Raw genomic sequence first — 22,815 nt, 5'->3', positions numbered from 1 at the left:
AGTCAGGTGTCCCTGACCTCTGGGGCCTGCCGTCAGTTTCCTGCACATACATGGGTGTCAACACTGAGATTTCAGGCCGGGCGCGGTGGCTCACGCTTGTAATCCCAGCACTTTGGGAGGCCGAGGCGGGCGGATCACGAGGTCAGGAGATCGAGACCACTGTGAAACCCCGTCTCTACTAAAAATAAAAAAATTAGCCGGGCGTGGTGGCGGGCGCCTGTAGTCCCAGCTACTCGGAGAGGCTGAGGCAGGAGAATGGCGTGAACTCGGGAGGTGGAGCTTGCAGTGAGCCGAGATTGCGCCACTGCACTCCAGCCTGGGCGACAGAGCAAGACTCCGTCTCAAAAAACAAACAAACAAACAAAAAAAACACTGAGATTTCCTTCTGGACCTGAGCTCTGAGAGTTGTGGCCTGGAAAGATGGTGAACAGACTGGTCTTTTTTTGAGACAGAGTCTCAACTGTGTCGCCCAGGCTGGAGTGCAGTGGCATGATCATGGTTCACTACAGGCTGAGGTGAGTCTCCTGCCTCAACCTCCTGAGTAGGTGGGAGTACAGGCACATGCCACCTTGTCTGGCGAATGTGTGTTTTTTTTTTTTTTTTTTTTTTGAGACGGAGTGTTGCTCTATCACCCAGGCTGGAGTGCAGTGGTGCGATCTTGGCTCACTGCAACCTCTGCCTCCCAGATTGAAGCAATACTCCTGCCTCAGCCTCCCAAGTAGCTGGGATTACAGGCGCACGCCACCATGCCCAGCTAATTTTTGTATTATTAGTAGAGATGGGCTTTCACCATGTTGGTCAGGCTGGTCTGGAACTCCAGATCTCAGACGATCCACCTGCCTTGGCCTCCCAAAGTGCTGGGATTACAGGTGTGAGCCACCGGGCCTGGCTGTGTGTTTTTGTAGAGACAGGGTTTTGACATGTTGGCCAGGCTGGTCTTGAACTCCTGGCCTCAAGTGCCCCTCCCACCTTGGCCTCCCAAAGTGCTAGGATTATAGGCGTGAGTCACTGTGCCTGGCCTGACCCAGTCTAGAGTAAAGGAGGAGATGGTTTCCCAGAGAAAGTAATAGGTAAACCAAGTTAGGTGTACCAGGTGGAGTGAACAGGGCATAGAAAGACCCAGAGATGGTGTTAATTGAAAAGTTGGCTATGAGTGGAGAGGAAGAGGGACAAATGGTGGGCAATGAAGCCTGAGGGCCTGGCAGCCTCATGGGCCACATTACATGCCACGTTCAGACTTTATCCTGAGATGAACACAATGAAGGGTTTTATGCAGGGGAGGGAAGTAGTAGTAGCCCACCTTGGGGCTGGGCGAGGTGGCTCATGCCTATAATCCCAGCACTCTGGGAGGAGGAGGCGAGCGGATTACCTGAGGTCAGGAGTTCAAGACCAGCCTGGCCAACATGGTGAAACCCTGTCTCTACAAACACACACACACACACACACACATACACACACACACACACACACACACACACACACACACACACACACAAATGGGCTAGACATGATGGTGAGTGCCTGTAATCCTAACTACTCCGGAGGCTGAGGCAGAAGAATCGCTTGAACCCGGGAGGTGGAAACTGCAGTGAGCCGAGATTGTGCCCTTGCACTCCAGCCTGGGCAGACAGAGCGAGACTCCATCTCAAAAAAAAAAAAAAAAAGATGAAGTAAACGTTGTGTTTCTAGAAGCAAGTGCTGCTTTTTGGTGTTTAAAAAATAAGCTAAGGAAATCCAAGCAGTAAACATGCCCCCTAGTTCTGCTGCTGCTGCTGCTGAGAGTTCAAGCAAGGGCTCCTTGGCCTTAGCCTTCTGACTTACTTGCTCACACGCACACACCGAAGCAGAAAAGGTTTAGTTTTTGTTTTTAAAGCCTTTTTATTTTTTTAAAAAAAACAAAAACAAAAAACCCCCAAACAAAAACAAAACCTAAATTAAAATATTTCCCATTGGAGGCTATTTCTTTTTTTGTCTTTTAAAAATTTTATTACACAAATATCACCCATTCCCACGTGTCAGAGGAAAGATGTCCTTGCTCTCTCTAAAACCAATAGTGGAGAACTTTTGGAAAACAAAACAAAGTCCAACTAGCTTCCTCCTTCTCTGGCCCAAAATAACCTCAATGTGTCAACTGAGATAGCATAAGACTTATCCCCTTAATGCTTACATTTAATTTAAACTTTTTAGCACAACATTGGAGATTGACTCTAAATCAGCAACAAAAAAATATATATTTACAATATTTCTCCGAAAAACAAAAAACACAACCAAACCCTTTAAACATAAGTGACTTTAGGAGTTTTATTTATGGAGCAGTTATTTTTTTAATCACCAAGTGATTTTATATTATATATATATAAATTTTCTTCCTTTCCTTTGTGGTTTTTCGCCCCGGTGCTTGGAAAGATGGAGGCAGGGGTTCTGGTCCTGCAGTCTGAGGGCAGGCTCTCCTGGCAAGGCCGTGTCTAAGAGCAGATTGTAGGACATGCGATGGACTCCCCAGGTTCCTCTGTCCCCCAACAGAGACACTTCTTTCCTCCACATGGACCAACCCTCACCTCTAAAAACCATTTCCCCTCACAGTCCCAAAGAAAAGGAAAACCCAGCAAGGGCATGGTCCATCTGCTGCCTCTTCTGGGCTCCCTTTTCTGCTGACCAATTTACGTGCACGGTAAAAATGCATGTTTTTCCAAACCCCAAAAAAACAAACATAAAAACCAAAACCCAAAAGAAACCATTGGCTTGGAAATTTCTGTGGATGAAATGTCCCAAAGTCAGAGGCACTCTCCCGGCACAATCCCTGCTCTGAAGGGGTCTCTCCACCTTCCCTTTTATAAAAAGACAACAAAATAAAACAAAGTAATCTTTTCAGTATTTTCCACAGGAGCAACCAAAGAAAAAGGCAGGAAGCTTCCAATTACAGGTCATTAACAATAATAAGGTTTTTGCTCAATACCCAGGGTTCTTTACAGAGAAGTTCCCCTAACTGAGGCACTCTGGAATAAGTCACTGGCATTTCCTCAAAGTTTCAACCCCAGATTATTGGGGTCTGGAGACCAATGGAAGTGGGCAGAGGGTCATGGGAGCAGACTGCTGTTTGTAAGGTGCAGCCAAAATATTCAGCAGATTGGAAGAAACAGACAAAATGCCACCCCCTACCAGGATCCAGTTTCTTCTAAGGCCAGTTAATGCCAGGGTCAAAACTGGCCTAGGTGGCAAAGAGGGGACCACTCTGCCTCTATTGCTTTGGAAGTGGCAAGGGTGCAGTTGGCGTCTCTCTTCTCAGTGGCTCACACTTCAGACCCCTGGTGCCTGGGCTCCATTCCCTACCTCTGTAGGGCTTCAGGAAGAGGAAAGCCTGAGACTGGGCTACAGGAAGAGGGCCAGAAAGGGACAAGGATGGAGGACCAGAAGGTGGGGCAGGGGTGGGGAGAAGAAGAGGTTGTGCTATCAGTATCCTTACAGAGGGGGAGCAGAGTGCAAATTTGCATCAATCATTTATAAGCTCTTGCCATAGGCTGCTGCTACTGAGCATCTCCTCACACACTTAAAAATACTGACCCAAAAGAAATGCCGACCTTTCTTTCTTTCTTTTTTTTTTAAAGTGCAAAAAGCTCTCTGCTGCCCTAGAGAGAGGATCTTTGGACAGGCCGTTCAATGCAAAGTAAAAGGGGGCAGCTGATGGGGCTCGACAAAGGGTGGTGGAGCGGGAGACACCATGCTCCCCTCCCTCCCTCCCTCCACACACACACGCGGAATACACTCAGCCACACACACAGAGGCACATGCACACCCCCTTCCATGGCTGCAGGCAGAGGGCAGGTGACTGGCTTCTAAGCAGGACCCCCTGACTGCCCTGAAAGGTCAGTGAGCCACTGGGGCTAGACACAGGCCTGGGCTCGGGGAACTCCGCTAAACCAGAGGCCTGGAGGAGCCTGGCTGGGAGGCAGGTTGGGGCTTGGCCCAGTCCTCTGCCGCCTCCAGCTTGGGGGAGATAGGCTGCTCCCTCTGAGGACGTGCATCCTGGGAAAGCCTTCTTCAGGCAGAATGAAGACACATGGAAAAGGGCAGTCAGTGGGAGGCAAAAGAGAGAGGGGGAACAAGGAGATGGTGCCTGTCTCAGAATCCACTTGGGTAGCAACGAAATGGGTGTGTCCCTGGGGTAGACAGTTCCAGCTCCTCTGAAGAGCTTCAACCCCAATAAGTGCAATAAGGACCTCATAGAGACTAGCAAGTAAGTCGGGTAGGCTGGGGTGGGAAACCTAATTATGTGAACAAGCACGAGTGCTGGGCAGAACCAAGCTCAAGGGAGAGGAAAGGAGGGAGAGCACAGTTAAGGACGTGAGGTTTGGGACATCTCAACAGCACCAGTGTGATCGGCACGGGTCTGGGACTCCTGGGGCTGCTGGCCCCTCCTGCGCAAGCCGGGAGAGTGTGATGGAGGAGAGACGCGCACTGGACACCACAAGAACCTGGCCATGGAGACAGGGCTGCTTTCTTCCCTGGGAGTTTGCTCAGAACCAGGCACTGCTGGGGACCATGGATGGGGAGGAGGGGCACAGGGCCCAGTGCAGATGAAGTTTGCACAAACACTCCAAACTGAGAGCCCGGCCTCCTGGCAGGCGAGTAAGCGAGCAGGCGCCTCGACAGCACAGCCTGTGCTTTCCCCTCAGATCAATCTGCTACTCCCTTTTCCTTAGGAGGGAGAGGAGCAGGCAGGTAAGCCTGGTGTCCACCACCCTCTCTGCCCCACCTGTACAGGAAGGGCTCAAGGGACAGGAGAGCAGAGAGGGAGTGTGACGCTGGCCTCAGAGCCCGTGCAGGGTTGAGGAGAGGCTCTCCTCGGTGGGGAGTCAGGGGAAGATGGGTTTCCTGTTGAGTCTGGGCTGGGTGTGTCTTAGCTGATCTTCTGTATCAGCTTCTCGTCAGACAGGCAGTAGAGGCTGTTGATGGACAAGTCTGAGATGAAGTGCTCGCAGGCTTTTCGAGTGATCTGCTTGCATCCTCGAAGGTCGATCAAGGTGACGTTGGCAATGCGCCGTAGGTAGATCAGGGTCTGGTCTGTCAATTTATTGCAACCTGTCGGGAAAGTGGACATGACAGTGCTCACATACACACAACCTTCCTCTGCCATTCAATTCCTGTAGCCGTCTTTCCTTCAAAATGCTAAACAAAAGCCCTCTTTGTCCCACAACTACCTGGCTCAGAGACCAGAAGTGCCATCAGCAGCACCTCTAAAGGGATCCTGCTGCCTCACTCCCATCATCACATGACAACAAGCACAAGGGCTGCAAGGCTGACCAAACTCCAGCTGGATGTTGGCTGCGTACACAGGCAACCGACTTAACTACTCCAGGCCTCAGTCCCCCATCAGTTAAAAAAGGGATAGAAATCCATGTCCTTGTCCAGATGTGAAGAAACGAGCTAATGTGGGTCAATCAACAGACCCAAGGTCATTCTGGTTTACTGATCAAGTTCCAGGGAAGGCTGCAGGCAGGGGGCAACGCTGATTATGAACAACTGTAGCGGCATACCTGCCATATTGAGCTCTGTGAGAGAGTAGCGAGTGGAAGACCCGACAGCAGTGAGTAGATTGGAGGACTGATCTGTAAGGTGGCTGCAGTGACTGAGGTCGAGTCGAGACAGGAGAGGCATGTGGCGAATGATGAGGCGAAGCGTGGCATCTGTGATGTCAAGGCCTGCCAGCCGGAAGTCGGTCATGTTCCGGAGCTTGCTGCGATTGTCCTGACCTGTACAGGCAAGAGAAGAGCCTAGAGCAAAACTCTCAATTCTCTAATCCAGTTTCAAGGCTCCAGGCAGCAACAGCTACTTGCTGGCCAGGCCCCCTTGAAGGGGTTAAGTAGAACTGCCCACACCCAGCCCTGCCTTCAGGGTGTGAGCACTGTGTGTAGGCAGTTTCTAAGAAACCAGACAAGTTTTCTTTCTTCTCAAGCTGCTAGATTATGCCTCATGCACACAGCAAAAGGCTATGTGCAGAATGCTCCTCCCCTTCCAATACCACCACACTTTTCTAGACCATCATGCAAATAGCTTTTGACTCCACCTCAACCATAAAGCCTTCTCAGACTTTTTCAGGCTTACACTCTCTGGGCCCCAAGCTCCACCAACTCACAAAATGGACTTACTCCATTGTTTGTAGGTAGTTATCTGCTTATAGTTACCCTATTCTTGTACATAGTCCATCATTCTGTTTTCATTTTGTGCTCTTCTGTTCTTCCACAGCATCATTTCTGAGACTACCTTAGCTTCTGAGGATGAGGTCTGTTTGGAAGACAAAGCTACCGCAAGACAAGCACAGAGAAGTCAGGCCCAGAGCATACCTGGTTTATCAGCTGGTGGAGTAAGCAAGTCCCGAATTTGAGGGTCCTTGATTCCTACTGCCCACCGAAGATCAAGGGTCCTGAGAAGGGGGCAGCTGGAGGTGCTGAGGGCAGAGACTGCAGACCAGGAGCAGCCTGCTAGGAGGAGGTCTTTCAATCCTGCAATGGATGGAATGAGACACGTAATAATACACTGTTTCCCAGCATACTCAGAGCCGTAACGATCTGAGCAAGGTGAACAAACTTCCAGTCTAACAGGAGAGAAGAACTATGCCTAATCTTTTAGTCATCCAGCTCAAAGATTTCCATGGTATCCTATACTACATCTTCTAGCTTTAGTGGTAAATTGATTGATTAGTTCCCACCAGAGCAATACAAGGAGTGACTTCCTGTCTTTCCATGTGCTCAAAATGCTGAAGAGAACAAGGGCTTATAAGGAGCTGACCAAAGTAACATCTGACTCAAATTTCCTCTTTAGTGGTTATGCTGAGGAGAACTGCAGGGCTGGCAGCAACATTGATTCCGTTCTCTTTGCTGTCCACTGCAGTGATTGGCCTGCCAGTCCAGAGTGCTGCCTGGGAGACTGGCACTTAAGATGGCCCTGGGTAAACCTCTTGCTAAGCAACAATGGCATGGGACTGCTGCCCTACACTGCCCACAAGTGATGCTAAGAAGCACTGCCAATAATGCAACTTTTCTTGCCCGCTTCTTCTGGGCCCCTGGAAAGACAGCGGCAGGGCTGCTCACTTACCTGGCAGCCTATTGACGAGCCATGTCAGTTGCTTTTTAGAGATGTTGGTCCAGCTGAGGTCAAGGCTGACTGGCTGCCTCTTGATGATGCCACTGAGGGCCTGGGGCACAATGGCCTTACACCTACTCAAGTCAATTTTTGTCCAAAGTCTCTTGTCGCAGCACCTGTGATAGAAGGGAAGAGAACTCGCCTTCATGAACTTGATCAGTGGAGCTCTCATCACAGGCTGTTTATGGCTTCTGGGAAAAGCAGAGCACCTGGAGGCCCGTTCTTCTACAAATGTACAGGGATCACACCGTATCATTTTTTGCCTCACAGAATAGGCAAAAAATTGCCTTGAACTCTACAACAACTATACGCTTTGCAAACTTGTATGTTGATAGTATATAACTTGACCACTTTACCCTGATTTATTCTGGAGTGTTTGAGAACACAACAGTTGTTAGGGACCCACAGCAAGCAAGTCTATAACTCCTTCATCTGCATTAAAATGGCATGGTTCCTGCTGAAGTGTATATAAGGGAGCCTCTTAAAGTTTCTAGACTTCTTACTGTCTAAAGCTAAGAAAGCCTGCTCCATTCCCTCCCTTGTCAGTCACTTGCAGCTGCCTGAAATGCGGGGTGCTACTCAGCACATCCACAATTCACCCTGCCTTTAGCCCATTACTGTATCAGGTCAAAAGAGGCTCTTTATCAGGCTTACAGAGTCCTCTCCCACCCTCAAGTTCTGCCTCAGTGCTATCCTGACATTTTCTAGCCAGGCCAGATCAGAACTGAAAGGGATAGGCCTGGCTTTCCACTGCAGTCTACAAATCTACAGGCCACAAACCACAACATGCTGGCTTCCATTTAATATTTTATAGCCCCTGCCCCTCAGCCTGGTTGGCAGGGGAAGAGAGACAGCACATAATGGGAATCTGATGTGCCTTGCCCTGAAAACCAAGAGGTAGAGCCAAGCAGTCCTACTATCCCTAGACAGAGAAATATTAAGGAGAATTTAGGCCGGGCGCGGTGGCTCACGCTTGTAATCCCAGCACTTTGGGAGGCCGAGGCGGGCGGATCACGAGGTCAGGAGATCGAGACCACGGTGAAACCCCGTCTCTACTAAAAAATACAAAAAAAAAAAAAAAAAAAAAAAAAGGAGAATTTAGATACACTATACATTAATTCAGATTTGGGAAATAAACTCATGTTTGCAAAGAATAGGGTCTATTTAGAGACTGAAACAATTTTACCAGTGGCACATGAAGCTTCTATGGCAGAAGCAAGCTGCTGACAATACAGCAGATTTTGCTGCTCTAAACTCAAGCATGCATCAGAGTCCCCTGGAGGAGCGCCTGTTAAAGCAGACTGCTGAGCCCATCCCAAGAGGTTCTGATTTAAGAGGCCTATGAGGGTCCTGACAGTTGACATTTCTAAAAAGTTCCTGAGTGAATGCCATTGGTCAGGACACCACACTACTGTAATAGGATGTGTGGTGACCCAGATAAAAAGGATATACCTAGACTAAATATATACCAGAGTTTAAGGAAAAAGCAACAGTGCCCAATGGGAAGCTCCTTGTTCATCATCACTAGGAATTTTTTCCCCCAAGTGTCTGTCCAACTTAAGAAGAAGAAATGGTAGCTCTCATTAAGGAAGCTTCAAAACTGGACTCTGCTTGCTGGAAAAGGGAATTCTGATCCAGGTTTGGGGGGATGAGCATTAAAACTGAAGAAAAATGTAAGCACCTTCAAATTCATCTTGAAAACCATGCCCACTTCTCACTGAATGGAGAGGTAATTGAGTCAGGGGCTTAAGTGAGGTTATCTGTGTTATCAGCACCAGAAGAGTGACTAGAACATCATAGGCTCTCAACGAACACGTGATGAGTTCAGCTGACTTGAGGAGGCAATTTTCAGCCAGCAAGACTCTCAAGTTTTAGCACAGACTACAAATCTATCCCCCAAATCAGTCTCTCTCCCCATAACAAAGACACATGGGAAAGTATAGAGCAGGGCCAGGAGGCAAATGGCCAGTTCCCTAATGACATCTGCGGGTACTACAGGCTACATCTTTAAACAGGACCCAAAGTTTGGGAAAAAGGGTCAATTCACTCCTCATAAGACCCCACAGGCTTTCAGATGCCAAGGTGCATGCTGTTCTCATATGGAAAGCCTGCCACCTACTCCCATACCCCTAATTCCTGACCCCCTGAATCCCTGCTCACCATTTATACCACGTCTTGCACACTCGCATACATTCACAAAGTTCTCTGCGGCTGAGGTAGCGGAAGACAGACATCCAGACCTCCCGCTGCATCCAGCTTTCGTCTCCATCCTGAGCCCAACTGCCCCGGCCATTCAGCCTGGCTGCACCCCCCTCCTCTGCACTGTCATCTTCCTCCTCCTCCTCCTCCTCTTCCTCCTCCTCTCCCCCCAGCCCCTCCTCATCCCCACGCTGGGGGGTTCGGGCTGGGCAGTGCTGCACTAGCACACGGGGGGAATGGCGAAGGTTGGCAGAGGAGGCCGTGATGGCCTGCAGCTTGGGCACAATGGATGTCCCGTGGAGCTCTTTGGTGGGCCTCTGTAGCGTGACAGTGAGGTACGATCCCCGGATCTTGGCTTTCTCAACTTCAGACAGCTCCTTTTTGCCGCTGGGATTGTTCTCCTTTTCCCGTACCATGGTGCGCTCTGTGGCCTGCAGCCGCAGCAACTGCCGCCGTTTGAAGCGCTCATCGCGGCTGGCACTGTGGTGGTCGCTGGGGCCAGCCCCAGGGGATGACCGAGTCACCATACCCCGGGGGGAAACCGGGTCATGGATGAGCTGCAGCATGGAAGTGGGTGAATGAGGCGGGGGCGTGAGAGGCTCATCGCAGCTCCGCAGGGGCCGCAGGACTTTGGCTTGCACAGCTTCTTCGTCACTCTCTTCCATTTTCCGCTTCTGCAAAACAGGCCCAGAAAAGCAACATCAGTGCTTCCTTTCTTCCAAACCTTCTGAACAGACAGGGTGGACCTCCCTTGCTCTCAGGAGACCAGAGAGAAGAAAGGTCACTGTTGGAGAGGGGGTCATTCCCTCAGAGTCGGCCCAGGCTCGTCTCCAACTCCTGGGCTCAAGTGATCCGCCTGCCTTGGCCTCCCAAAGTGCTGGAATTATAGGTGTGAGCCATTGCACCTGGCCTGACCATTTTTAATTGTGTCTCTGACTTACCTCTTTCACCCAAGAGGCGTATTTCTGTTTCATGGTGGAAAAAGCCCACATATACCATTTGAACTAAGATCCTGAGTCTGACAGTGGTAAACACCATTGGCTTCTAGCTCTACCACAGTCTAAGTTTGACTCCATCAGGCTGCATCTTCCACTCCATCCCCCACGTGAATAATAACGCAGAGAACAAGATCCTCTGTGAGAAACTGGGTTGCTACAGAGAGATTCACTCAGGATTATGGTGAGGAATCCCACAAGAGCCCCCAACTTTAGCTGTTGCATTTGTGCTCTCCAGATACTTGTCCTTCCTGGAGCCCACTATGATTATGCTATGACAAAGCCCAGTAAACATGTTCCACTAGGAACCATATCAGTAGTTCAGGTTTTTTGCAAGGAGACGTTTTATGTCTCTAAGCAACAACCGTGGTCTCTGCTCCTTTTCCTCCTTACATTATGGTTGGAAGAAAATGACCACCTTTTGGATGCTACCTTTTCCAATGTATTAGAAGGTAATACTAAAACATAGCCATCTGCCAACACATCTGCTACAGCAGAGATGCAAACACTCAACATCACTAGTGAAGACACATGTAAAGGCCACTAGTGCAAGAACTTAGGAGAACTTTGGCCCTAGTCAACTTCAAAAATCCTTGCCCTCAAAGACAAATAGATTGAAAAATTCAACTATCTTAGTATCCAAGTGGGAATAAATAAAAAGGTAAGAAAATTCCCTTCTGCCCCCTTCCCCGCTCCTGTGCAAGGGTCCTTGGAAGACTGGCACTTGGAAAGCCATCTCCTCCTGTAGGTGTCCACAGCTGGTCTTGCCTTGTCACCCAGAGTAACTACAGTCCTTTTGGCCCTTTGACATTATTGGCAACCACTGGTCAGCAACCTCAGCTCCTTTGGGCCAAGGTCATAGCACTGGTCCTCTCTGGGGGAGGGGCTGCCTCCACATGACACATTTGGGCATGTGGGATAGGCAGGGCAGGGTTTTCTGCCAGGCCACAAAAGTGAAGATGACAAAAATGTGAACCTGCTTAACTGGAAGCTCAAGTACACTGCTGCACTCACTGGCTGCCTCAGGCCACTGCCTCTCCTCTAGTTAACATTCCTCAGGAGGGATCCTACTCACCTAATTTCTCTCCTCAAATAGCCCAGCCGTGGTTCCTCTCTTTGTAGGGCCCCAGAGTATAAAAGGACCTTAGGAATTTGCAGATCCCAAGTGGAACAATATTTAGTAATACAAAACACAATGCTACAAACTCTAACAAAGAAAAATTAACCAAAGGAAAAACATACCAAACCAAACAAAAATAATCTCCTAGGTCAGAGAAACCGTGTGAACACTAACGCAAAGGCAAACGTGTAGCAATCCCCCACATTTGACTCCCCCACATTTGACTCCCCCACATTTGATGCCTCCTTTCTGTCACAGTGCAAATCTGGTAAGGTTCCTTTACCTGGGCTTTCTCTGAGCTGTCCTCCTGGTAGCACTTTGGACATTCCCAGCAATTTGGCAATTCTTCGTTAAGCAACCCCTCTCCATCCATCTATAGGAAGACAGAGATGTTTTTAAAAGCCTGTCTCTCAAGCTTCCTTTATCCAACAATAACACAGTTGGGAAGAATTACTCATTTCTCAACAACATTGGTCCATAAAGGGAGAAAAACTGTGAGCAATCCAGCCCCAAATAGCCAATGGTGCTGAACCTGATCTTGACAGTGGGGCACAGGTTCTGATAGCTTGGGTTTAGGGACTAATGCTCTAGTCTCTGTGACTCAGTGTTCTCCACTGTAAAATGCTTATTTTATTACCTTCAGTTTCCCTCAGGAACTAATACACAGAGATACAACAATATAATTGCCAGAGATACAACAAAACCCACCTTATAGGGTTGTGGTGAAGATTAAATTATTCATTGTGTAAAGAATTTAACAAAGTACTTGGCATACAGAAAACCCTTTGTATTAGCCATTATCATCATCATGGAATTAATATCCTATTTCATCAATTCTGTGGGTTTGAGATATGTTAATAGATGTAATATGCACCATTTAAATCTTCACCAAGTTATAATTAATCAAACAAACTTTAAAGATGGTAAAGCTGGCAGGGCATGGTGGCTCACGCCTGTAATCCCAGCACTTTGGGAGGCCAAGGTGGGCGGATCGCTTGATGCCAGGAGTTCAAGACCAACCTGGCCAACATGGTGAAACCCCGTCTCTACTTAACACAAAACTAGCTGGGCGTGGTGGTGCATGCCTGTAATCCCAGCTACTCAGGAGGCTGAGGCAGAATTGTTTGAACCCAGGAGATAGAGGCTGCAGTGAGCCAAAATCTCACCACTATACTCCAGCCTGGGCAACAGAGGGAGACCATGTCTTAAAAAAAAAAAAGATTGTAATGCTGTTAAAATATCGTAAGAATCAGGCCGGGAGCGGTGGCTCACACCTATAATCCCAGCACTTTTGGAGGCCAAGGCGGGTGAATCACTTGAGGTCAGGAGTTCGAGACCGGCCTGGCCAACATCGTGAAACCCCATCTCTACTAAAAACACAAAAATTAGCTGGGCGCAGTGGCGCGTGCCTGTAATCCCAACTACTAGGGAGGCTGAGGCAGGAGAATCACTTGAACATGGGAGATAAAGTTTGCAGTGAGCCGAGGTCACGCCACTGCACTCTAGCCTGGGTGCCAGAAGCAAGACTCTGTCTCAAAAAAAAAAAAAAAAAAAAAAAAAAAAGAAATATCATAAGAATCATTTATATCATTAAATGAATAAATGTGTAATCGTGCCACTGCACTCTAGCCTGGGCAACAAAACAAGGCTATGTCTCAAAAACAAAACAAAACAAAAACTCGGTTCTTCATTCAACATATGCTTAATGTCTCCAAATACTGACCTACTATTGTTTCTGTTATAGATTTGCTGCTATAGAGTATTCAAAAAAACCAAAAATCTATAAAAGGTATACACATTTTAACCTTTCTGAAATTGCTTCTCATGAATGACAATGTCTTATCATCACTGTCAGGCGAGTCATGATTTTAGCTGATACTTTCTGAGAAGGCCAAGGAAACAGTGGTTCTCCACACAGGCTGCACAATTCGGATCAGCAGGGGAGCTTTTGGAACACAAAGCCCATGCTGGACTCAATCTCTGAGGCTGAGATCTGAATTTATTACTTTTTATTACTTTTTAAAAGCTATTTAGCTCTGCACTGAGCCTGATACAGACTCAGCACTCATTAAATGTTACCTGATACTATTATCCTCACTCTCTCTGAGGAACTAATATCCAGATGTACACTGAAGTATGTATCAGAGATGCCTAAAGGCTTGAGGCATCCCAAAACACACCATGCAGTTCCATTATGGCCTGGGAACTCTACATACCCAGTCCAGAGTCCAGACTGTAAGCTCCATGAGGACAGGAACTGGGTCTATTTTGTGTACTGTTCTATCCTCAGGGTCTAACGCAATGCCTGACACATTGTACATATATGAATCAAGGGCTGATGTTAGACCACTGCATTATGTGACCACAGAGCTGATGGCCTACAGTAGGGATGCTGGCACTCCCATCACAAGTGTCCCATTCTGTTGCGTCACTCGCTCCATTAGCTGAGACTTCAGGAACCCCTTATAGCTCTCCTCACCTGGAGGCAGCCAGGATGAACAATCTCATTGCAGATACAGCATTCCATGAGTTTCTTCTCAAAGTCTTGTGTCTCTTCATTCTGATCCACCTCTCCACAGAGGGAACATGTGACTGAGTGAGGCAGTCTGGGCTACAAGAGGACAAAGATAGAATCCAAGAGAACTGACTCAGATCCTTATCATTTCAGTTTCCCTTAAACTGAAGATGGGAGATTTGGGTCCTATAATTCTCTAGTAAACACCTGGAAGCATGGAGGCAGGGTGGAGAGAACGGAGGTTTTGGGTAGGTAAAATGACTGGGGAAGAGGAGGACTCAACTGCCTGGGCACCAGAGACTAGTTTATTTTCAGTTGGCCTATCCTTGGCCTCCCCGGTCCTTTCTAATCTACTTGAAGAGGGGAAAGAAAGCAATGATTTGCCCTTCAAATGCTGGTCTCTTCTTTGAAAATTAGGTAAAGCCTAAAGATTAAATCGGATTTTTAGTACTAGATACCTTGCATCTAAACCTGGGGGAAAAGGTACAAAATAAAGCCAAAAAGAGAGTATAAACCTCTTCTTTCCAACTCTGAAGTCTCTTTAACTCTACACTATATGTATTTCAGTTCCTTTGGCACTGCCACCCCTCCCCCAAATTCTTTACCCAGCAGATCACTCACTGCCAAGCACTGTCGGAGGACACAGGACTGCTTCATGCGTCCAGGCCCCCCAAACTTCTTCATGTCTCTGCAGTAGTGGCAAACACCACACTCTCCTTGCACACAGGCTTTGCATTTTCGACATCGCACTCGTCTCCGTCTGGCTCCTGATACAATCGGGGAGGCAGCAGCTGGCCTCACAGGTGTTAACCGTGGAGCTGGTTTCATAGTGTGAGGCTTCGTAATGGGGATGGTAGGAACCCGCACCTTTGGTCGAGTGGGGAATTTAAGCTGGAAAGAAAAAGCAGTAAGGTCAAATATATCAGGTTGCTTTAAGACTGGAGAGGATAGAAGATTACATGGTAGCATACCTAGCCTGGGGCTTGGCCCACTATGGCCAGATCTGCCCACTGCTTGTTTCTAGAATAAATTTTATTGACACACAACTCATCTTGTGTTATGTATTATCAATGACTGCTTTTTTTTTTTTTTGAGACAGAGTCTCGCTTTGTCGCCCAGGCTGGAATACAGTGGCATGATCTCGGCTCACTGCAAGCTCCGCCTCCCGGGTTCCTGCCATTCTCCTGCCTCAGCCTCCCAAGTAGCTGGGACTACAGGCGCCCACCACCACGCCCAGCTAATTTTTTTTGTATTTTTTGTAGAGGCGGGGTTGGTTTCACCATGTTAGCCAGATTGGTCTCAATCTCCTGACCTCGTGATCCACCCACCTTGGCATCCCATAGTGGTGGGATTACAGGTGTGAGCCACCACACCTGGCCAATCAATGGTTGCTTTCATGCTACCATGGCAGAACTGAGAAATTGTGACTGTGTGGTGTACAAAACCTAAAATATTTACTATCTTGACCTTTACAGAAAAATTTACCAGCCCTTGTCCTAGCCCTTTGGCCTACTAATTCAGCTGCTTCCCTTTCTTTTTGCAGAGCTGTTAAGATTCACCCCTCCCTGAGCTTTCTGTATTAAGTGCCATGTACTAAAGTCACTCTAGGAGCCCTCCAATATTTCCTCATCCTGACTTCTCAGATTATATTCCTAAAGAAGACAGTAAACTCCCTTAGGGTGAAACTAGTCGTTCATTTCTTTAGTACTCCAAATCCAAGCATACAACCTAGTACATAGCAGACACTCCAATAATATTTAAGTGTGGAACACATTTCTTAGCATTCGCATTTATCCTGCTGGTGACCTTTTCAAGGACAAGGACCATGTTTTCTACTACTTTAATTTCTTACCATATCTTAAACACTTTTCTGACACAAAATACTCAACAACCAGAAACGACTGAATTGTCTTAAGGCAGTCACCTGTGGCCAAGCAGAGGCCAAGTAGGACTCCTCCCACTAGGGACGAGGAGGTGATTCTCTAAATATATTGTTCAACTCCATACCTTTATATTCTGCCTAAACACCCCTGGAATGTGATGGCCTTGCAAGTTTCAGCTAGGGAACAACAAACAGAAGCCTCATTTATTTGCCAAATTCACGGCCAGGATCAGAATGCTATCATTTATTTAATACATAACCTTGATAGAGGACAGTATGGGAAAAAAAATTATACAGGATCTAAACTGAAGAGGCATGAAAAATAGATAATTGACAATTTATTAGCTGACAGTGATTCCTTTCTTCTTCTTTTTTTTTTTCTTTGAGACAGAGTTTCGCTCTTGTCCCCCAGGCTGAAATGCAATGGTGCGATCTCAGCTCACTGCAACCTCCGCCTCCTGGGTTCAAGCGATTCTCCTGCCCCAGCCTTGCGAGTAGCTGGGATTATAGGCGCATGCCACCACACCTGGCTTAATTTTTGTATTTTTGGTACAGACGATGTTTCACCATGTTGGCCAGGCTGGTCTCGAACTCCTGACCTCAGGTGATCCACCCGCCTGGGCCTCCCAAAGTGCTGGGATTACAGGCCTGAGCCACCATGCCCGGCCCCTTTCTTCTCTTTTCCATTCCATACTGCAAAGTCCAAGGTAAGGGGATTTTTGAGAGAATGATCTCACTATGCCAAAGAAAAACTCTGCTCCTTTTAGATATCTATGTAATTATTTTAACTGGCTTTCAATCATATCTGTGAAGATAACTGAGTTACTGGTCACAAGGATAGAAGCGGATGCATTTTGGTGAACAAATGCACAATTTGGCATCTGAATCTGGAGGGAGACCTCCCAGTTTGATAGTTCTGTTAAGAGAGGTCACCTCCAAAGATAGCCAATTACCCTGACCTACGAGTCAAAACAGAACTGAGTAATGATTTTCTGTCAGTTTGTATTAATGCAACAAAAGCCATCTGCCTCTAGTTGTTCTTGTTTTCCCCAGAATGGTAATGATCAACTAACAAAAGGCTTAAGCAGCCTAAAGATCAAGCAAAATAGTTTCTTACCTTATCCCTTTTTGGCCACTGTACTATAGGAACTCCAGTGAGGGCTAACTTGGGATCGCTGTTGGCAAGCTCCTCCAGCAAAATCTAAGGGTAGGAGGGGAAAGAAGGAAAAATCAGGGCAGGGTGAACAAAGAGCCAACCACCCTGAACAGCATCCAGACTGCCTCAGTACCCTTGAGTAGCAAGGGAGGCAGGGTGGCAACTGTCTGTATTTGCCCTTCATATAGAGACTCACTGGAAAACAAATAAATCAAAGGTGAAGGAGAAAACTCAAACTTAGGCTGCTGCAATATTATCAAAACTTTGAGGCTGGGCACAGTGGCTCATGCCTGTGAGAGCTGGGAGGATCACTTGAGCCAGGAGTTTGAGACCAGCCTGGGAAACACAGCAAGACCCATCTCTACTGGGGGCGGGTGGTGGTGGTGGGGGAGCAGAAAGGACTTCAAACTCACCTTTGCTCCCAATCCCTTACTTGTGTACTAATTATACTAACACACGGAAACAACTAACTTACTGTGGCGACAAGTGTTACTTCTCATACAGTTCTACATATGACAGTAAAACTTTATTATTGCTTCTTTACTTTTCTACCCCAGTTAGTGAATATTATCAGGTAATTAAGTATTGCCTTTATTTCTCAGATGTGAACCAAGTGGCATAAAAATGATTGGCTAATACAGAATTAATGAGATGAATGGAACAGCCTAATGTGCTGATTCAACCCAGGGCTCTTTTCTTCTAAGGCTGATTACAGAAATCTCAATCTCAAATCTCTCTTTTTCTCTCTCTCACACACACACACACACCCACAGAGTCTGCTATTTGCCTTTATTCCTCTAAATGGGGAAAGGAACAATCTTAGGGGCAAAAGTTCTCATGGCATTACCAATAAAATTTAAATGACTTACGAACAATGATACAGTGAGAAAATGCCACTTAAGTGAATCACACTGGTTGACTGTTATTTTGAAACAAACATTTTTAAAAAATTTTTTTTTTTTCAGATGGAGTCTCACTCTGTTGCTCAGGCTGGAGTGCAGTGGCGCTATCTCGCTCACTGCAACCTCCGCCTCGCCTCCCGGGTTCAAGCTATTCTCCTGCCTCAGCCTCCTGAGTAGCTAGGATTACAGGCACCTGCCACCATACCCGGCTAATTTTTGTATTTTCAGTACAGATGGAGTTTCACCATGTTGGCCAGGCTGGTCTCGAACTCCTGACCTCAGATGATCCGCTTGCCTCGGCCTCCCAAAGTGCTGGGATTACAGGCATGAGCCACTGCACCTGGCCAAATCTTTTTGTTTTAGACAGAAACTCCTGAAACCCAAATCTTCTAGTATAATGAAATCCTTCTTCTTCTGACCTTATGAGCCCTAAAGCAACACCAACAGCAAAATAACTCAAATCTGGGAGACAAGTTACATGATTCCTTTTCTGGCTACCCTAGGTATGTATGTACAGGATGGTAACTGTTTCAGCAAATACTAAACTCTGATCCTGGACAGGTTAGCAAGTCTGGGCCATTGCTAATAATTTTTCTCATAATCCTGTGTGCTCTGCCCCGGAGACCAGGACTTTTATGTATTTTCATTCTTAACCTAAGGATCCTGCTCCAAATCCCAAAGTTGGGTCTCAGAAAGATCCTTTAACTCATAGCCAAGAAGCTCCTCTACTAAGATCCCTTTTTGCCAAGTCTCCAGATGCCTCTCACCTTCCCCCGAACTCATTTCATTTGCGGATGTTTTATTTACTTCAAGTTGCTATGGCATCCTTTTCTGTTAGTACCACACAGTGTGGGGGTGAAGAGGCGGGGTGTGGTGCCACGTGGGACAAGACTCTGGTATGGGCTCCTAATCTCCCTAGGGTGAAAAATTCAGGTCCATTCAAAATGTGTGCTAGGGAGTGCATGGCTCCCCTCCCCCACTTCGCACTGCCGAAGAGTAGGACTCTGCCCATTTCCTCTGCTGAAGTGAACTGAGCTGTCCACAAACGGGGACTTTCCACTTTCAGCAAAACAGACTGCACAGTAAGATCTGCGATTGTTTAAGAGTAGAAAAGGAACTTAACTGTTCACCAAAAGCAGTCTAATTCTACCTGCAAGATTTTTGTGGGGAATAGGGAAGAAGAGTAGGCGGAAAACTGTGTTGGTGTGTGTGGGGGGCGGCAGCTGTTCACACATACACGACTCAGTTACTGGGGTATGTGTGGGTGTGGAGGGAAATGCAGATTTCCTTCCAAGCCTTATTTTGCTGGGGCCATTCAACCAAGCACGCCCTGCTTTCATCAAAAAAGGCAGACTCCAGCTGAGGCCCTACAAGAAACCATATAAAGAAGCCACCACCCTTCACTAGAGGGGGTTTGGGATAGGAGAGCGGGGGTGGAGTGCGGGAAAGGCTGACGCCTATCTCGGCTCCAGGCATTCGGGAGAACATTTAAACACAGGCCCACACCCTACACAGGAAGGGAAAGAGAACAGAAGGTGCCTGGGCAGAGAGGGAAAGGATTCTCAAAAGCCAACCAACCCAATTCAAAAGCACATCCCACCAGGTGAGGGAACAAGTGCAATGACGGCTCAAGCAACACGAAGTAACATAGCATTGTCCTGGACTCGCCCGGCAGGCAGTTTCTTCTGCCTCTTCACTGAGACAAAAGTCCCTATAGTTACACGCACCCCAAACCAGAAAGGGTTTGCCGATCGACCCCCTGACCTTTCGTTTCCCGTCGCTGTGGAGCTGCCGAGGCTCTTGGTGAAGTTTCCCCAGCGTCTTTGTTTTGTTTTCTGTATTGGAAGTTCTCCTGAAGGAGTTAGATATTCTGCCTCTGGTAAAATCCGGATTTACTTGAATATTCTGGAATCTCCCAGAGCACATAGGGCAGGGCAGTCCAGCTCTGACCCTTCAGACTACCCAGAGGGAGCAGCGTGCAGCGCTCTGGGCTCCTTCTCGAGCCCTTCAGCTCAGCCGCGGCTTCCAGTGCCTGCGAACAATGCTGCTGCGTCACCCACATGCAGCTCCCAGAAATGCTTTGCAACGGAAGATGGCAGGAGGGGGAGCTGAGCGAGAGTGAGCGAGCTAGGCAGAGGGCCCAGCCGTTCTGCTGCAGAGCAGGAAGAGGGTGTGTTTAGCAACTGCTTTCTTCCTCGCGATTGGAAGAGGCCCTGCCAGGGAGGGGAGCTCAGTCACAGCCCCCGCCCTGTCTCCCTCCCACCACCACTGCAATAGGAGAACCTAGGGCCAGCCCCCTGAGGGCTCCCGGTGGCAGACTTCTGAAGGCGCCAGCCAAAGGGAAGGCTTTAACTCGTTCTGCGGGCTACACTAGGCACCTTGGCCCACATTTGTCCTTGTCTCAGTCCACACCCTTCCCCTCAGGGTCACCTCTCACTGTTACTGCCAGAGCTCTCTGGCTGACTGCACACACACTTATCTCTTCCCCTCTCAGCAAGTAGAGGGGGTCGCCCAAAGTTTCGCCTCTCTGGATGAACTAGGCACAGGAGCTGAGTTCCTCTTGAGTCATCTTCTCTCTCGGCACACTGCCTGCTTCACCTGCCCTCGCTGACTTGCTCCCAGCCTACAATCCAGAATCTGCCTATGTGTTCCAAAAAACCTTCAGAAATGGCCCATGTCAGACAATATTGAGATATTCAGTAAAATACGGCTAACATCAACTACATCTAACACAGATGCCTGCTTCTGATTCTGACAAGGACTCCACCCCCACAGTACAGTACTAGAAATGTCTGCGCAGCAATCCTGCAGCAGTTCCACCGTGACCAAGTCAGACAACTGAGGCACAACCTAAGGGCAACACACTTTGCCCTCCTGCCTCTAAACAAGGTGCAGGAAGCCAGGGAACACACATTCTCCCAATTCCAGCAGTCTCCTCTGCCTGTAAGATTATCCTACCCTCAGAATACCAGTATTGTACTCTTGGATTTCCATTTCTATTCAAGTCTGTTTGCCTGTCTCATTCTTGATATTCCCCAGATGAAGCAGCCAGTCCTGCATCCTGTCAACACACCTCATGCCTTCTCACAGCCACTCGGACTGACAGGTATTGCTCACACCTCTGCACACCAAACCCTAATCCCTGGATCCCCAGCTGGGATGAAGCTCAGACTGAACACACACTCCCTTCAGTCTACAGGAGGAAGGGAGGGTGCACACTCTGGTTGAGTTTCTAGTGATCCACAGTGTACCAAACATCAGCATGGGAGAACCTGAGTAGGAATCAAATACTTAGCAGAAACAGTTTGGGTCTTTTTTAGAGCCGATGTGATTTTTATGTGATTTTTAGACCCTTACAAATGTAACTTGCCTTTTTTGCAGATGCTTTGATTTAAACATCTAGCTCTTAAGCATTCTTATTTATTTCCAGGACAGTTGTTTCAGTGAGTTTCTGGTACAGATTTAGTGGCTAACTAGGCTTTCTAAACTCTGGAGCTTTGCTGCCAGGGGCTACATATATTATTTTTATAGTAGTTTACCAGGGGAAGGACAGACTTTTGTGCTCTCAGCTGAGCTCCTCCTGGAAATGCTTATATGGTCATCCTAACCCTAAACTTCTCCCTGGCACTGTATCTTAAGACTCAAGACCCAGTGTAATCGGCTTATTTTGTTTGAAAAGCTTTCCTTAACAGTGATCTAGCTATTGAGAGGTCTTCTTGGAAAATGCTTATTTTGATCTTCAGTGCTATCTATATTATAGAGATAATAAAGTATGAATACTTAAGAGAAAACATATTACTTTAAAACAAACATAAGTTCAAGTTGCACCAAGTGCAAATTCTAGAGGCTACCAGGAAAGGACAAAAATCACATAGGGCACTAGGAAACTCACTCCCAGTAAGTTTCCAAATCACAAATTAAACAAGGCCTAACTTTTCCCCCTCCTGCTAATTGAGAATAAAAGATAGGCAAAAAAGATACTAAGACCATGACATTACATAATACAAGAATATAAGGAAAATATTTAAAATAATTATATGTAACTTTAACCATATATGCCTCATAACTGAGTTACATTACTTAAAACTTTCTATTCAGTAAGAATGTATGAATTATTACAAATATCTTGTTAGTAAATATTGCAGATAAAGTTTTATTTGTATGGTTGGCCTTTTTTTTTTTTTTTTTCAGACAGGGTCTCTCTTTGTTGCCCAGGCCAAAGTGCAGTGGTACGATGATAGCTTACTACAGCCTAGACCTCAGCCTCCCGAGTAGCTGGGACTACAGGTGCACACTAACATGCTTGGCTAATTTCTTAATCTTTTTGAAGATGGAGTCTCACTATGTTGCCCAGGCTGGTCTTGAACTCCTGGCCTTAAGTGATCCTCCTGCCTCAGCCTCCCAAAGTGCTGGAATTATAGGCATGAGCTAACACATCTGGCCTAGGTTGCTTTACAAAAAAAAATCTGTAAGCCTGGACCTAGGACAAACAAACAGAAAAAAAGCTGAGTTGGTTGGGTAAGGTGGCTCATGCCTGTAATCCCAGCACTTTGGGAGGCCGAGGCAGGAGGATTGCTCAAGGCAAGGAGTTCAAGATTCAAGACCAGCCTGGTCAACACAGCAAGACCTCGTTGCTAATAATAATAATAATAATAATAATAATAATAATGAAAAATTTAAAAACACTTAAAAATCTGGCTTAATGGAATAAGAGCTAACTATACCGGGTCTTCTACTAGTTCTTTTATTAGTGTCAGAATAACCCCCAAATTATCAGCTGAAGAGAATTCCTAATTAGTATTTCTGGAGTTATTTACAACCATAACTCTTTCTGCTTCAATCTCATCATACTCCTGGGATGGGGCCTAATATAAATTTTTAGATCATAGTTCCAAAATAAAATGTT

General features: G+C 47.0%; 1 protein-coding gene across 5 annotated transcripts in view; it reads right to left on the bottom strand.

The window, feature by feature from the left end:
* Window positions 1–1,858: 1,858 nt before the first annotated feature.
* KDM2A (lysine demethylase 2A) overlaps window positions 1,859–22,815 on the bottom strand; it is a 148,667-nt gene continuing 127,710 nt past the window's right edge. For 2 of the 5 annotated variants that reach the window (XM_030811304.1, XM_030811306.1), the window contains 9 exons: window positions 16,969–17,052; window positions 14,591–14,860; window positions 13,934–14,065; window positions 11,738–11,827; window positions 9,301–10,013; window positions 7,093–7,256; window positions 6,342–6,500; window positions 5,535–5,750; window positions 2,288–5,079 (listed from right to left, as the gene is read on the bottom strand). In XM_030811304.1, the coding sequence (XP_030667164.1) occupies window positions 4,898–5,079; window positions 5,535–5,750; window positions 6,342–6,500; window positions 7,093–7,256; window positions 9,301–10,013; window positions 11,738–11,827; window positions 13,934–14,065; window positions 14,591–14,860; window positions 16,969–17,052 (2,010 nt within the window). In that variant the 3' untranslated portion in view covers window positions 2,288–4,897. Of the gene's footprint in view, window positions 5,080–5,534; window positions 5,751–6,341; window positions 6,501–7,092; window positions 7,257–9,300; window positions 10,014–11,737; window positions 11,828–13,933; window positions 14,066–14,590; window positions 14,861–16,968; window positions 17,053–19,673; window positions 22,009–22,815 lie in introns of those variants that run through there. The other 3 variants (XM_030811307.1, XM_030811303.1, XM_030811305.1) reach the window with 3 other exon arrangements.

Source organism: Nomascus leucogenys, chromosome 4 (genome assembly GCF_006542625.1).
Source record: "Nomascus leucogenys isolate Asia chromosome 4, Asia_NLE_v1, whole genome shotgun sequence".
Classification (NCBI taxonomy): domain Eukaryota; kingdom Metazoa; phylum Chordata; class Mammalia; order Primates; family Hylobatidae; genus Nomascus; species Nomascus leucogenys.
Note: the sequence above shows the minus strand (reverse complement) of the source record. Positions and strands in the feature narration are given on the sequence as shown.